The following is a 15,407-nucleotide window of genomic DNA, read 5'->3' on the forward strand; positions in this document are numbered from 1 at the left end:
TAAAGACAAAAGCAACTTGATACAATTAAACTTTCAACCAGCGGCATATCTGATATAGTGAATTAAAGCTGAAATATATACGTCTCTAATTGATTGCTGTAAGATGTGAACATCTAGAATCCCTAATTTTTTATAAATGCATTTAGCCTAAATGTATATGAACTTTTGGACTCAACTTTATCTCTCTGTTTAATCATGCAATGTGCTGTATATTGGGAAATTTCTAAATGTTAAGTGAAAGAATTAAATGAGAGAAAATGCAGAACAATGTTTCAGGTTAATTTTTATTGTTAATTGCATTAAAAATGTACAATTAAATTCACTAAGTCCAATCCAACTTGAATAGAAAAAGTGCTCATTTTAGATAAAATATTTCTTACAACAAGACTGAGCGCTCGCCTAAGATTTATGAAACGGCCAATGTAAAATAGAAACCATCTCATCATCTATTTTATAGTTAGCAGTCTACGTGATGGACAGTTTCAAACTTTTCCATGTTATAAAGTGTTAAAGGCTCAGAAAAACAACACCCTCTGTGTCCATGTACAAAAATCTATGAGAAGAGGACAATATACAATTAAACAGTAAATTTACAGTACAAAATCTCTGCCGCGCTCATCCCATGCAGCTTCATAAATATCTGGTATTCTCACACAGTCACAAACACTGACGTTTCACAAACTACCTCTACATTTTACTTATCCCACTGTTATGGTGCTACATGGTAAATGGATTTCTCTAGAGAAGATTTTTAATCAGGTAACACAAATGTAAAAATTAAAAAAAAATTATAAAATGTAACAAGATACACAAAAAAATGTTGTTTGTAGACTGTGGTTGGAATGATTAGGTGGGTTTTGCTTGTATTATTATGCACAGTAATGGAAGCCCCCTGACGAAGGGACATCCGAAACGCGCGTCGGGGCTCCTGCTCCACGTGTGTAGCCTGTCGTTTGCCCCTGTGCCCTGACTGTTTGTCTATAGGTCTCCCCTGCAATTATTCTATTGGTATGTATAGTGGGACCTCTAATGGCTCCATATGTGATTGCTATATGAATATGACTACTATGTCTAAGGGCACACTATGATATTTGATAGATATTTATTGACTGTATTTTGAAATATGGGGCTGCGTTTGTGACTACTTACTTTGCAATTTTGCTACTATACAATTATATATCCAGCACGTGGATTAAGGTTTCTGTCTATGGTACCTGTGGTTTATCCCCTTATGCACTATTTGTCTAATAAATTTTGATATATTTATATATTTACGGCTTTTTGATCGTTTGTTTGCTTCTTGTTATTAACAGTAATGGAAGAAGGCAATACACTATGTAGCTGTACTGTCCATGTGCAATTAGAGAGCTGGTAGGTTTACTGCAAAATAAAGCATCATAAAATCTGATTCCTAGATATTGAAAGTGAAGTGCTAGTGGCAAATGGCCGCAAATCCAGCCAAAACTTTAAAGGGAACCTTTCATCTGATTCATGCTGCCCAAACAATGAGCAGAAAGAATTAGAGCCTGAGCACGATTTCAGCCTGGTATATTTTTCTCCGATGTTTCAGAGGGAGTATACGTTAAGCATCTAGCCGAGAACCATAGCCAGAGGCAAGAATAGTTCGGCTCTAGCCCTGGCCGGATCTTCCCAGCGCTGCTAGGGGTAAGTTACATGTCTCTCCCTATGTACACATGAATCATGTGAAAGATTGTGGCATTTGAAATGGCAAGTAATGTTTCAAAGAACAATCCATAAAGCATCATTCAGGCGCCTATTTTTCATGTATATGTATTTGCGAATTGAACACGTACCCATTATAGTCATAATTTATATGACTTTTTTTTTGCGAATACATACACAGAAACGTCCACTTTTGAACCAAGTCACAGATCAAAATAAATCACCCATACAAGTCCGTGGGACCGTTTTTAACATTGCAATGGATAGAAGTTTTATATCTTAAGCATATGAGAAAATCAGTTATGAAACACTGATGGTAAAAATTGACACACTGACCAAACACTGATGGAAATCTGATGCGAACACTTATGAAAATTAGGCAGGTTTTTGTGTGCAAGACAAATCACTGATGTCTGAATGAGGCCTAAGTCTTAATACAAGATTTGTGCTTGTAAAAGCAAATACACTTTAAAGTTCATATGGTATTAATCCTAGTGTTACATACCACTGATACTGTTTTTAATTTGGTACCAAGTTCTGTTAATGCTACAACCTCCTCAGTGCCACTAAGGAAGATGCTGGGAGCCCAGGAGCCTCCTTACCTACTGGTACTGAACATCTACCCCCTATTGATTTGAATAGGGAGTGTATGTGGAGTACCCGGTCATGGCCACTATGCAGTTGATGGAGTTGTGCAGCTCCACACTTGAGCACGTCTGGTTGCCGCTGGTACTGGTAGTAGCTGATCGCTGAGAGTGCCGGGTGTCACAACCGCACCAATAGGATATTGCTATCTTATACCATGGATAGGTCATCAATCTAAAAGTACAACCCCTTTAAAGAAAATAAGTTGCACAGATAAAATGGGGAACTGAAAAGTTGGCTTATAGTGTTTCTACCAAGATTGGAAATGATCCCTTGTTGGAGATCTTGGTACATGTACAAACCCTTTAAGTCTTCAGTCATTTATTTTGGCTTTTACTTCATTAGTTGATTTCAGCTGACATTAAAATCATAGGAAACAGAGGAGATTAGGTAATACGCCTGAGCACTGCACAAAGGCAATTCTATTTTCTTACAGTCTGGTTCACACAACAGCCATGGCTCTACAAAGGACTATTTATTAAAGCATCCTCTTACAATTATAATTACCAATCTTGCTCTGGGGGAAAACGTTGATGTTATTTTTTGTGTTGTTTATATTTGTCACAGTAATTTTTCTGTGCTTTTAACATTAGACATAAATTACTATGCAGTGCACAATCTTCTCTGATAAGGCTGGATGTTGTTAGCATTTAGGACATTATCCAAGAAAAAGTTAAATATCCAGGTTTTTCTAATGATATGGTTGTCAAAGTTGCTTGAAGTTACTTTTGCCATTAAACATCCGATGTAAAATATTGTGGGAAAAGAAAGAAAACAACACATTGTGTATAAGCTCCATGTCGTGTACTAGTCTGGAATCTGATACAAGGAATGCTGGGGTTTTACAAATAAAGGATTTCAATGATCCCCAGATCATCATGTGAAAGAAACGCTTAATTATACCAATCATTTTTATCAAACTGTGCAGACAACATCAATATACTAACTTTTTTCAACCATTTTTGTTTGATTTTTAACTCTATGTGTGTGTTCGTGGCTTAAAAGTTTATAGACATGCATGTGCAGATTTTAATCATTTTCAACACCGAACTTTAGACTTCCATGGTTTGACTTTGTCGGTTGTTCTGTTTGAGGGTCTTGAAGAGGATCGGTCACTGGATTTTTTTTAAATTGAATGGAGTAGCTCCACCAGTTTTTACTGCTCCACTGATTCTGGAACAGTTTTTCTTTTGTGCTCCTTCGTTTCACAGTTATGACCCACCCAAATAATGATGCAAATTTTTCCTTCACCCAAGTGGGCGTATACCACAGGACGTCTATGTGGGTGTTTGCTTTTTCTCCTTTGATGTTGGCCAATCAAAACTTGGCCGCACCCACAAGAAATTCTGTGGTATAAGCCCAGTTGATTGAAGGGAAAACTTGCATCATTATTACTGGGGAACATAACGTTGGAATGGAAGGACACAGAAGAAAAAGAAAAACTTCCAGAATTAGTGGAGCAGCGGCAATTGGTGGAGGTACTCGGTTCACATTAGAAATTAAAAAGAGAGGTCCACTTTTAACGTCGCTCCAGTATAGCTGAGCAATGAATCTATATAAACATAGACAGAAGTAACTTCATAGGTGCAGATAGCTCCCAATAAATGAAAGTGTGACAAGGCATGTAGAAATATCATCTGCGAGGAGTGTGGTTTTACCTCCTTTTTTCGGAACACGGACCAGCACACCTAGAACGCTTTGAAAATCTGCATTTTATGACAGGTACACTATTCTGAATATTTTTCCCCCCGGGGTAAAGCAATCCATTACATTTCAAACTTGACAAAACCTGTTCGGAAAAACCCACCTAAAAAGGGGTATTATGAAGGTCAAAATATTTTGTAAAATTATGAACAATGGGATGAACCTGTTGTCAGTAATAAATATCATATACAGTAATTAAAAAGAAAGCTGATGAAAACAGTAAAATAAAATATTACTTTTTCAACCAGAACGAAAACCAAACACATATTGCCAATCCTTGTCCATGCAATCCAGTATGAATAAATGTGTAGTCCTTATAAAAATCTCTACAGTCACACAGAAGTACCCACAGCAAAAAAAATCTTCATCTGAGTATTAAAACAAGACACAGTAGACGGCAGGCCATAGGAGAACCATGGTCTTTGCTGGTGCTGCTGGTGGACATCTTCTATAAGATGTAAGACTCATAAGAAAAATTCTTGTACGTCATGTTCTTCAAGATGCATGTCACTGAACAGAATCTTCATTGATCCACCGACTGATTTATGCCTGGAGAAATAAAAAATTTTTAATTTTTATTACCTTACTTTTGGCTATAATAGCTGATAAATACATGGAAAGAAAATTCTAGAACTGCCAGCTTGTGATTCTGGGTTAGTAAATGCATAATGAAAAACATACATAACTATATTAAAACAAATCTATTTTGCTGATATTCTATATTATAATTTGGAGAAAAATAAGACTGAACGCTGTACAGTCCCAAGAACACACAAAATACTCTACTTGCCTCATATTGGCTTCAAATTAGAGCTACGTCAAATATAATGTGATTATAAAAAGCAGGGTTAAAAGAAATTAAAAAAGAGGCATTCCCATATCATTAGACTCATTTATTTGCCAGAGCTGAGATTGGCTACAAAAATCTGACCCCAGTGCTTTTCACATATGTTTAATGGGAACTCCCATGTGGTAGAGCCAATAGGACTGAACACTTAGTACTGGATTTTCTGGCATATTACAGAAAATTGTTGGGGGTCTCTAGCAGGGGAGGACCTCCTAAAATCCTTATTGCCAGTAGAACATTTTAAAAATATGGCTGTGCGAATTGGAAAAATATTTTAAATGGACAGCCATTTTAACAAATTATTCCAGAATTCTTACCATAATATTTGTGAAATTGAGATTGGATTTTTAGTGGTCTCACAATAGAGGACACAATGGAGGACTTTTAAAATCATCAACTCACTGTAAACTGTGGATGATACCCTCCAAATGTGGACTATTTTTTTTTAATATATGACCCCATACCTCTCAATTTCTCATAGACCGTCAAAGGATCTGCACATTATGAGTCAATGTGAGAATCATTTTGTCACCTCAATTGTAGAAGGCTTTTTAATTGGAAAGTATTAAATGTAATACAAAAAAGAAATTAACCAATAGTTATTAAATTGACTGCTATTGCTATTCCACAAACATAGAACTTGACTTGTCATGAGCGATCGAGAACATGTAGCCGTGGCATAGGTCAACAGAACTGCCATTACTGCTTGCTTTACATTTTTTGGCTTTGGTTTGTAAAAAAACCTAAACATTGTGTTATTTTAAAAGTTCCATAACTGGACAATATAATCAAAATTAGTTTTGAAAAGTCGGACTCCAAACTATTTTGCAGCTGTCAGATGTCTAAGCAGGCAGCAACTGTGCTGAGCATGCAGCAAACATGTGCAAGATCTTGGCCTATTTATATAGTCTACAGCTGCGTGAAGAGTGACGGTCTACATGACCTCCGCTTTTTTACTAATGATGTCAATGTATAAAGAATAGAAATGATAAATATAGAGATAAAGTCTAAGTTATTTACAATGATAAGAATGACTGCTACAGTAATTCTTCACAATAATAATAGCAGAAATGCTCACGTGAATGTTATGTCAAGCTCTGCATTCACTTTGGCAAGGTAGAGAAATATTGGTGAAGCACCAGCATAGATGATTGCAGATGTCGGTATTGTTTTTTGTCAATAGAAATGATGGATCATGCATTGTATGTACACCAGACACATTAAACTGTCTTATCCATGTGTTTTTCAGCTGTTCCCAAACTTTTCAGACAGATGTATTTGCCAGAAACTACACCGCGTGCAGAATTATTAGGCAAATGAGTATTTTGAGCACATGATACTTTTTATACATGTTGTCCTACTCCAAGCTGCATAGGCTTGAGAGCCAACTACCAATTAAGTAAATCTGGTGATGTGCATCTCTGTAATGAGGAGGGGTGTTGACTAATGACATCAACACCCTGTAAAAGGTGTGCTTAATTATTAGGCAACTTCCTTTCCTTTGGCAAAATGGGTCAGAAGAGAGATTTGACGGGCTCTGAAAAGTCCAAAATTGTGAGATGTCTTGCAGAGGGATGCAGCAGTCTTGAAAATTCCAAACTTTTGAAGCGTGATCACCGAACAATCAAGCGTTTCATTGCAAATAGCCAACAGGGTCGCAAGAGGCGTGTTGGCCAAAAAAGGTGCAAAATAACTGCCCATGACTTGAGGAAAATCAAGCGTGAAGCTGCCAAGATGCCATTCGCCACCAGTTTTGCCATATTTCAGAGCTGCAACGTTACTGGAGTATCAAAAAGCACAAGGTGTGCGATACTCAAGGACATGGCCAAGGTAAGGAAGGCTGAAAAACGACCACCTAAAAAGTCAAGAATGGGTCAAGAAATATCTTAAGACTGATTTTTCAAAGGTTTTATGGACTGATGAAATGAGAGTGACTCTTGATGGGCCAGATGGATGGGCCAGAGGCTGGACCAATAAAGGGCAGACAGCTCCACTCCGACTCAGACGCTAGCAAGGTGGAGGTGGGGTACTGGTATGGGCTGGTATCATCAAAGATGAACTTGTGGGACCTTTTCAGGTTGAGGATGGAGTGAAGCTCAACTCCCAGACCTACTGCCAGTTTCTGGAAGACAACTTCTTCAAGCAGTGATACAGGAAGAAGTCGGTATCGTTCAAGAAAAACATGATTTTCATGCAGGACAATGCTCCATCACATGCATCCAACTACTCCACAGCGTGGCTGGCCAGTAAAGGTCTAAAAGAAGAAAAAATAATGAAATGGCCCCCTTGTTCACCTGATCTGAACCCCATAGAGAACCTGTGGTTCATCATAAAATGTGAGATCTACAGGGAGGGAAAACAGTTCACCTCTCAGAACAGTGTCTGGGAGGCTGTGGTGGCTGCTGCACGCAATGTTGATTGAAAACAGATCAAGCAACTGACAGAATCTATGGATGGAAGGCTGTTGAGTGTCATCATAAAGAAAGGTGGCTATACTGATCACTAATTTTTTTGGTTTTTGTTTTTGCATGTCAGAAATGTTTATCTCTAAATTTTGTGCACTGATATTGGTTTACCTGGGGAAAATAAACAAGTGAGATGGGATTATATTTGGTTTTTATTAAGTTGCCTAATAATTCTGCACAGTAATAGTTACCTGCACAAACAGATATCCTCCTAAGATAGCCAAATCGAAAAAAACCCTACTCCAACTTCCAAATATATTAAGCCTGGATATTTATGAGACTTTTCAGTTGATTGACAACATAGTTGGTGATCAATAATAAAAATGATCCTCTAAAATACAACTTGCCTAATAATTCTGCACACAGTGTACATTCTAGGACATTTTAGGAAATCGATAAATGGGGTGTAATCAAAAACAGTAAATATATACAGATAGATAGATAGATCAATGAAAACTAATGCAGAAAAAAGGTATTGATGACCATTCCTGCTGACAGCTGCTTTAATCCCAAAGAGGAAACCTGTCCCTGAATACAATAGATCTGCAGATACACCTGAGCCTAGGAAATTCCTGCAGCCAATCAGCCAATGCACCTAGAAATTTGCCAAAAGCACCTTATTATGGATGTTTTCTACAGCCCATATAAACAGTGCCATACATTTCCCAAATGAATAGCGCAATACTGTGCCACTATAAGCAGTGCCATAAAATGCCAATTTTAATAGTGCCATAAAGTGTGCGTATTAACAGTGTCATACAGTGTTCCCCCTCCCAGTATTGACCCTTGTAATGATCTGTCCTAGTTATTTTGCCATTTTTATACTATAGGCATCATCTGGTCAATGGTTTGTGTGGTCTGTGTGAGCACACCAGTCTCCATCTGAAAAAGGGCTCATCTTCTGTGCTCATGCAGGTCAACCAATGCATGTGGCCTGTTCAGCCTTTGAGCCTAAATCTCCTTTGCAGCTGCCACTTCAGCCCAGGTCTACCAAAACTTAGTTTTTGTAATATAATCAAAGATGACTAGAATTATAGAAAAAGGGGGCAGACATTTATACAAAACTTTGCGTTAAAAAATACAAAAAAAAAACAGCTTGTGCTCAAGAAGGAAATGTTTACCTATAAAGGCTTCATGCTTTCTCTGGATCAATAGGGGCAAACAAAGTACTTACTATATATTTTCTCTACAAATTGTAAGGTATTATGTTATCTTACTGATCGACTAATGGTAATTTATCTTAAAATTATTTACTGAAAAGGCTTATTCTTTTCTTGAAGATCACTTTATGATCAGTGGGGGCTTGATTTCTAGGTTCCCCATCAATTTTGAGAATAAAGGGTCCTTACTGATGATCTAGAACGGACTTGAATACAGCTGCATTGCCCTTCCCCACAGCACGGTGTTCCCAGGATTAGATTCCCACCAATAAAGCCAGCAGCGATATGCCTTCAATTTATACACTGGGAATACCCCTTTAAGAATAAAGTTATTGTAATTCTATTATTATTTTGTTACAGATTATTAACCATAAATGCAGTCATCAGACAACTCTCCATCACACCAACATGACTGATCTAACTTATCTTTATTACATAAATTCTTCCAAATGACTGTCTCGGTATGGGTTGTCCCAGACCATATTTTTTAAATATAGGCCTAAAAACTAATAGACAAGTAGTTGCTAACAGAGGCAACTACCTGCCTGTTCTACCTGGTGCCGGCTCAGAGTGGTCACCAACCCCTACTGCCGGTGATTCAGCTGCTCCACAACAGACGCTCTGTTCCTGCAGAGATCGGCTCCGGGCACAACAGGTAGGTAGTTAGCAGCTACCTGCCTGTTAGTTCTTAGGCCTATAGTAAAAAAAGTTAAATAGTCCTGGTAACCCCTTTAATTTGGAAAGGTTACAATACGAATACAAGATGTGACCGACTGTCTGGAGTCCTACTACTAACCCTGGAAAACTAGTCCTGTGTGGATGCTTCTGACGCGCCCCTGGGCCTGTGTCGCGCTGCGTTGCGCAGGCGGGAGCTTACCCGGAGCCGGATCTGTTGAGGGTTGTAGTCTCGTGGCGGTGACCCGGTCCGTGCCCAGGGAGTCAGACTAAGTGGCGCTGTATCAGCGGTAGATGTAGGACGACTACGCCACCCGTTGAATGCAGCTATGGAGCTGCCGCTGCAGGGCAGACCGCTGAGGCCGGTGGTAGGATAGTGCAGCGTAGATGGTATAACCCCCAACGGGAGGGGTATGGCTTCAGGGCAGCCGACGTGGATGATGGGGGTAGCAGGAATCACTCAGACGCTGCGGTGTGATTCAGGGTCTTTACTGGTGACAAAGATAGACCCTCCCGGAGTACTGGCTAGCGTTCGGGGCCTGGTCAGTCCTTGAGCAGATGGGATCTCCCCTGGCCAGGCGGAGTTGTAGGCCTCCCAAACTGACTGTACTCTTCTGGCTACCTTGCTAGAGGCGGGTATAAGTAGTCCACGTCCCTGAGTGTACCGTGTGGTGCCCACCCGTATGGCCGGTGACTCGGGGCCTTCTAGTAGCTTCCGCTCCATGACGGCGGTGCTGGTCCCATGCGTGTGACCGTGCCTTCGGGTTTCTTGGCCAGAGGATCTGAAATCCCCTGCCTGACGGATTCTGCTGCTGGATAGGAGTTAGTCCCCACAGCCTCGGACTCCGGGTCCGGTAAGAAATCTTCTCAGTCAGGGCGAGCTCTGCAGCTGCCAGCCCCTGACTCCTTGTAGCACTGCTCCCACAGAGCTCCTGTTGTTTCTTCCTATGCTGCTTCTCTTCTCTACTTCTGGCATGGCCCAGGAGCTGGGCCCAGCCGGAGCCACAGCTCCCTGTCAGCCCTCCTGGCTGCACTCTCCCTCTGAACTCTCTAACCCTGCCTCAGCCCCAGGTTTATACAGGGGAAGTTCTTCCCCTCCTAGGACTGGGCAGGAGGTGTGTCATGCATAAGATTCCTGACCAAGAGACCTCCCACCTGCTCTCAGACATAACATTGCTTGTTACTGTGGAAACCAGACCCCTGGGGTGCCACATTCTCCCCTAGTGAAATTTAGTACTCCGGGACTAAACATATTTTTAGAAAAACATAACAAGGTATAAACAATAATAATACAAAAAGAAAAACACATAAAGATGGTTACGGCGTGTCCGCAACCGGGTGCAGTCTTTGAAGAAAACAAAGGTGTCCATTTCACCAAAACAGGGAGACGTAACCAGGTAGGGGTCTGTCCTGCCTCGAGTCCTTAACAGTCTTTTAGTCCATTCCTGGGTTACGCTCCAACCAATTGTACAAGGATTCCCGGTAAATCCACCAAGGACTCCTAAAAATAACTAGAAACACATAATTATTTACAGGATATGGCCGCTCTCAGTCCTCGGCCAGTGGGGATAAGGAATGGCTGCTCACAGTCCTCAGCCTGGTTTAAGATAGGGGCACATGGGGAACAATTCACTAATCCCAACGGGGACCATATTTTAATTAGCAGCAGTCCTTGTACCCTTACGGGTAACTATTTACAGCTCTTTATTCACGCTACTTTCCTTCAGTAGATATGTCCTCTTTGTGCTCCCTCCTGAGGGTAGTCCTCAGACCCGTCCGGGTCCTCTTGGCTTTCCTCGTATTGGTAGTACTGCAGCTCCTCCTCGGTTAGCTGGGTTAGTATCTCTGCGACAGTCCTCCTCCCAGGTGGCCAGGACTTTACCTCCCTTTGGGCTGCCCCGGTTAATTGGGCCACCAGGATGCTCACTTTTTGCTCCTCTGTGAGGGGGTACACCTGGAAGAGGCTATCCAGCTTTTCTCTAAAGTCATGCAGGGTATGTGACTCCCCTGAGTATTGGGGTAGCCAGGCTGCTCCCGGGATATAGGGCATGGTGAAAGGCATGACTGCAGCAGCGCTGGCGCTGGCGGGGGTTGAGGCAGTGAAGCTCTCCTCCGTATCCGACATCTTCCTCCCCCCCAGTGGACCGTGGCCTACCTTGCGATGATCCTCTTCCGTAGGCCGCAGCTCCGCAGTGGATCGTCAGGGTCGAGGACCTTCCGTCGCGCTCCTGTGACGTCGGCGTCTGCTGGGCTCCTTCCAGGACCTTACGCAACATCCGGACGTGAGGCGGGGCTTCAGTTCTCGCGCGCCTTCGGAGTCCACGCCCCTCTTCTTCCCGCGCGGCGTCTTCAAGATGGCGTCCAACGGCGGGAAAACTCCACGGATGGCGGGAAGAAGGCAGAAGATGGCGCCGGATGGCGGGAAAACTTCGCGGATGGCGGGAAGAAGGCAAAAGATGGCGCCGGATGGCGGGAAACTTCACCACTGGTAAGTTTGAACAGTCTTTTTCAGGCACGCAGTACCCGGTGGTTGCGGGCACGAAATCCTGCCGACTACGCCAAAAGTTGACGCGCCCCTGGGCCTGTGTCGCGCTGCGTTGCGCAGGCGGGAGCTTACCCGGAGCCGGATCTGTTGAGGGTTGTAGTCTCGTGGCGGTGACCCGGTCCGTGCCCAGGGAGTCAGACTAAGTGGCGCTGTATCAGCGGTAGATGTAGGACGACTACGCCACCCGTTGAATGCAGCTATGGAGCTGCCGCTGCAGGGCAGACCGCTGAGGCCGGTGGTAGGATAGTGCAGCGTAGATGGTATAACCCCCAACGGGAGGGGTATGGCCTCAGGGCAGCCGACGTGGATGATGGGGGTAGCAGGAATCACTCAGACGCTGCGGTGTGATTCAGGGTCTTTACTGGTGACAAAGATAGACCCTCCCGGAGTACTGGCTAGCGATCGGGGCCTGGTCAGTCCTTGAGCAGATGGGATCTCCCCTGGCCAGGCGGAGTTGTAGGCCTCCCAAACTGACTGTACTCTTCTGGCTATCTTGCTAGAGGCGGGTATAAGTAGCCCACGTCCCTGAGTGTACCGTGTGGTGCCCACCCGTATGGCCGGTGACTCGGGGCCTTCTAGTAGCTTCCGCTCCATGACGGCGGTGCTGGTCCCATGCGTGTGACCGTGCCTTCAGGTTTCTTGGCCAGAAGACCTGAAATCCCCTGCCTGACGGATTCTGCTGCTGGGTAGGAGTTAGTCCCCACAGCCTCGGACTCCGGGTCCGGTAAGAAATCTTCTCAGTCAGGGCGAGCTCTGCAGCTGCCAGCCCCTGACTCCTTGTAGCACTGCTCCCACAGAGCTCCTGTTGTTTCTTCCTATGCTGCTTCTCTTCTCTACTTCTGGCATGGCCCAGGAGCTGGGCCCAGCCGGAGCCACAGCTCCCTGTCAGCCCTCCTGGCTGCACTCTCCCTCTGAACTCTCTAACCCTGCCTCAGCCCCAGGTTTATACAGGGGAAGTTCTTCCCCTCCCAGGACTGGGCAGGAGGTGTGTCATGCATAAGATTCCTGACCAAGAGACCTCCCACCTGCTCTCAGACATAACATTGCTTGTTACTGTGGAAACCAGACCCCTGGGGTGCCACACTTCCATGGCCTCTTTTGGCTGCTTCTTCACTTATAACATTTCTAGAAGTCTCAGAACCACTTAAAAACAGGGTTAGAACATGCCATTAATTCCAGGGAGAGACTCATTTTGTCAGTGTTTAATTTGCTAATAAAATCTTATTTCATTCCATCAGTCTAGACCTGGAACACCCAGTTTGTAGAGAATTGCTGACCCTGTGGATATGCTTGGGATGTCTTTTTAGGAAGAGCTGCAAATTATAATCTTGTTGGACAGTAATGAAGTTGTGTATCACCCACACGACGCCTGCGGTGGAATTTATTTCCACAATGGGGCGGCTTAGTATGAAAAACAATGTACAAATGTTGGACGGTTGTATGGGAATCCCCTATTTTTTATACCATCAGATTCCATGGTTCTACCACTGGAAAGAGACGTGGGAGCACTATGCTGCTGTTCCTAATTAGCTATTAGTCAGGAACTGTCACCATATCCTAATTTCTTACATACTTGTGACATTTTGTAAAAAGGAAAATAACAAATTGTGCTTTTTTGGGATCGTAAGGAAAACTGAATAAATATGGAACTGACAGTAAGGATCATTTAGCTTCCGTTTTACCAGGAGTCATAATGGACACACAGAGAATGGACCACAAGTGGCTAAAAACCACACGGTGGCCGCATGTGCCTTCATCTGGTTTCACATTAATTACAAAAAGCCGCATTATCCTGCAGGTAGTCATTAGTCACAGTTTACCTAGGAGACTATGCGGGCCTAGGAACAATGATTATATAATTCTTATTAATTATTTTTCAACCCAATGCTGACCCTCAAAAGAAGACAGCAAAGTGGCAGCCAACAGACTCCTATTTTGCTGGATTTTTGGAAACTGAATTTGAAATTTGAGCCCGAAACAAAAATTTTTTTGGAAATTCATAAAGAATTAGATGAAATAAAAATTGATTTGCTTACCTCTATTCCTAATAAAATTTATTGGACACAACTGCGAGGCAAATTAGAAGTGAGAGCTTTGATACAGTTAATGGTAAATATGCCTTAGCCATAACAGTAACAGTTACAAAGCCTCCATAACAAAATCTATAAGAAAACTGTGTTTTGGCCACATGTTGCTACTTCCACACATTGTTCTGCCGCGCCTTGTGTCCCTGCCCTACAGCAAATATGTTAGGCCGGTATGTATTCTAGGTGCGGTGTGCACCTCAAGTTTTCTATAGAGCAACTGTTTCATATTTGTACTGCAAATCTGGAGGAGAACCAGGGTGTTTGTCTAAATAGTGGATTGTAAAATGTTGATAATATAAAAATGGAATTCATGGTTCCTACGGGCCTATAATACACAACTATAGGACCTAGGGACCCGATTCATAAGGATCGTCATTGTTCACGCTGGTCTTGATGAGGGGGCATGAAAGAGTTAGATGCTCCTGATTCATTAACAAACTCACGCCTCTAAATGAACCAGGAGCATCTTAAAAATGGTGTGTGCCTCTATGAGTCTTGGCACAAATTTTCTTCGGGCGTAATATGAGCCATATATAGTCACCAATTATAGGAGCGGGTGTTGTCTGCCCCGTTTCAACCAAGCTCTGCCTTATTTGGGTGAAGCTAGTCAAAACTGGAGTGAAAAGGATAAAAGTCGCAATATCCTTGTGCAACCTTACGTACGCAAAAAATTTGCGACTTTTCAAGCCATTTACACCTGCTTAATTTCAAAAAACATCACAGTAAAAGATAAATGCCTTACCAACACCAGGTCAGATTACCAATGCACTGCAGGATGCAGCAAGCCTCCATGATAAAGGCAGGGGGGGAGCACATGTGCAAAATACTGATGTAGACAGCCACTCACTAACCTACCAATTCATGGAGGGGGTGGCTGTGTAGTATTATATATGCACACCGATGGAGTCTGCATAGGGCGCCAGTCACACAGATATGTGTGATGCACAGTGTCTGGCTTGCAGCCTATTGAAGATGCCTATACTATTAAATCAGGCGGGCTGCCCAGCACTATATACGTGCATCCCCACAGGACAAACGCCCCAATTCATCCAGCCAACACTAAGGCTTAGTGCCCACGATGCAGAAATGAAGCAGAAATTTTCCTGAGCATTTCTGCATCTCCTTGGCAGAAAAACGCATGCGGTTTTTACATGCGTTTTTGATGCGTATTTGCATGCGTATTTGCCATGCGTTTTTCCAATGCATTGTTTAGGCAAATACGCATGCAGAAATGCACAAGAATTGGTCATGTCCGTATTTTTTCTGCAAGTAAAATCTGTAAAGAAAAAATCCTGACCAAGTGTACCGAACTTGCAGAATGTCATAGGCCTTAGGCTGTGTGCCCACGATGCATTTTTGATGCATTTTTTGGTGCGTATTTGCAGCACGTAAACGCTCCAGAAACCCATTGCATAACTTATCCCATGACTTCCTATGACATTCTGCAAGTTCTGTGCACATGGTCAGGATTTTTTCTGCGCAGATTTTACTCGCAGAAAAAATATGGACAAGACCAATTTTTGTGCGCTTCTGCATGCGTATTTGCCTATACAATACATTGGAAAAACGCATGGCAAACACGCATGCAAAAACGCA

At 42.7% G+C, this 15,407-nt stretch overlaps 1 protein-coding gene across 4 annotated transcripts in view; it reads right to left on the reverse strand.

The window, feature by feature from the left end:
• Positions 1 to 262: 262 nt before the first annotated feature.
• The window catches only part of SNCAIP (synuclein alpha interacting protein), a 281,465-nt gene continuing 266,320 nt past the window's right edge, over positions 263 to 15,407 (reverse strand). For 2 of the 4 annotated variants that reach the window (XM_073676875.1, XM_073676882.1), the window contains one exon: positions 263 to 4,581. In XM_073676875.1, coding sequence (XP_073532976.1) covers positions 4,497 to 4,581 — 85 coding nt within the window. In that variant the 3' untranslated portion in view covers positions 263 to 4,496. The remainder of the gene's footprint in view (positions 4,582 to 15,407) is intronic. The other 2 variants (XM_073676888.1, XM_073676892.1) reach the window with 1 other exon arrangement.

The sequence above is a fragment of the Phyllobates terribilis genome, unplaced genomic scaffold (genome assembly GCF_046119375.1).
Source record: "Phyllobates terribilis strain yellow unplaced genomic scaffold, ASM4611937v1 Scaffold_1__5_contigs__length_1240528914, whole genome shotgun sequence".
Lineage (NCBI taxonomy): Eukaryota > Metazoa > Chordata > Amphibia > Anura > Dendrobatidae > Phyllobates > Phyllobates terribilis.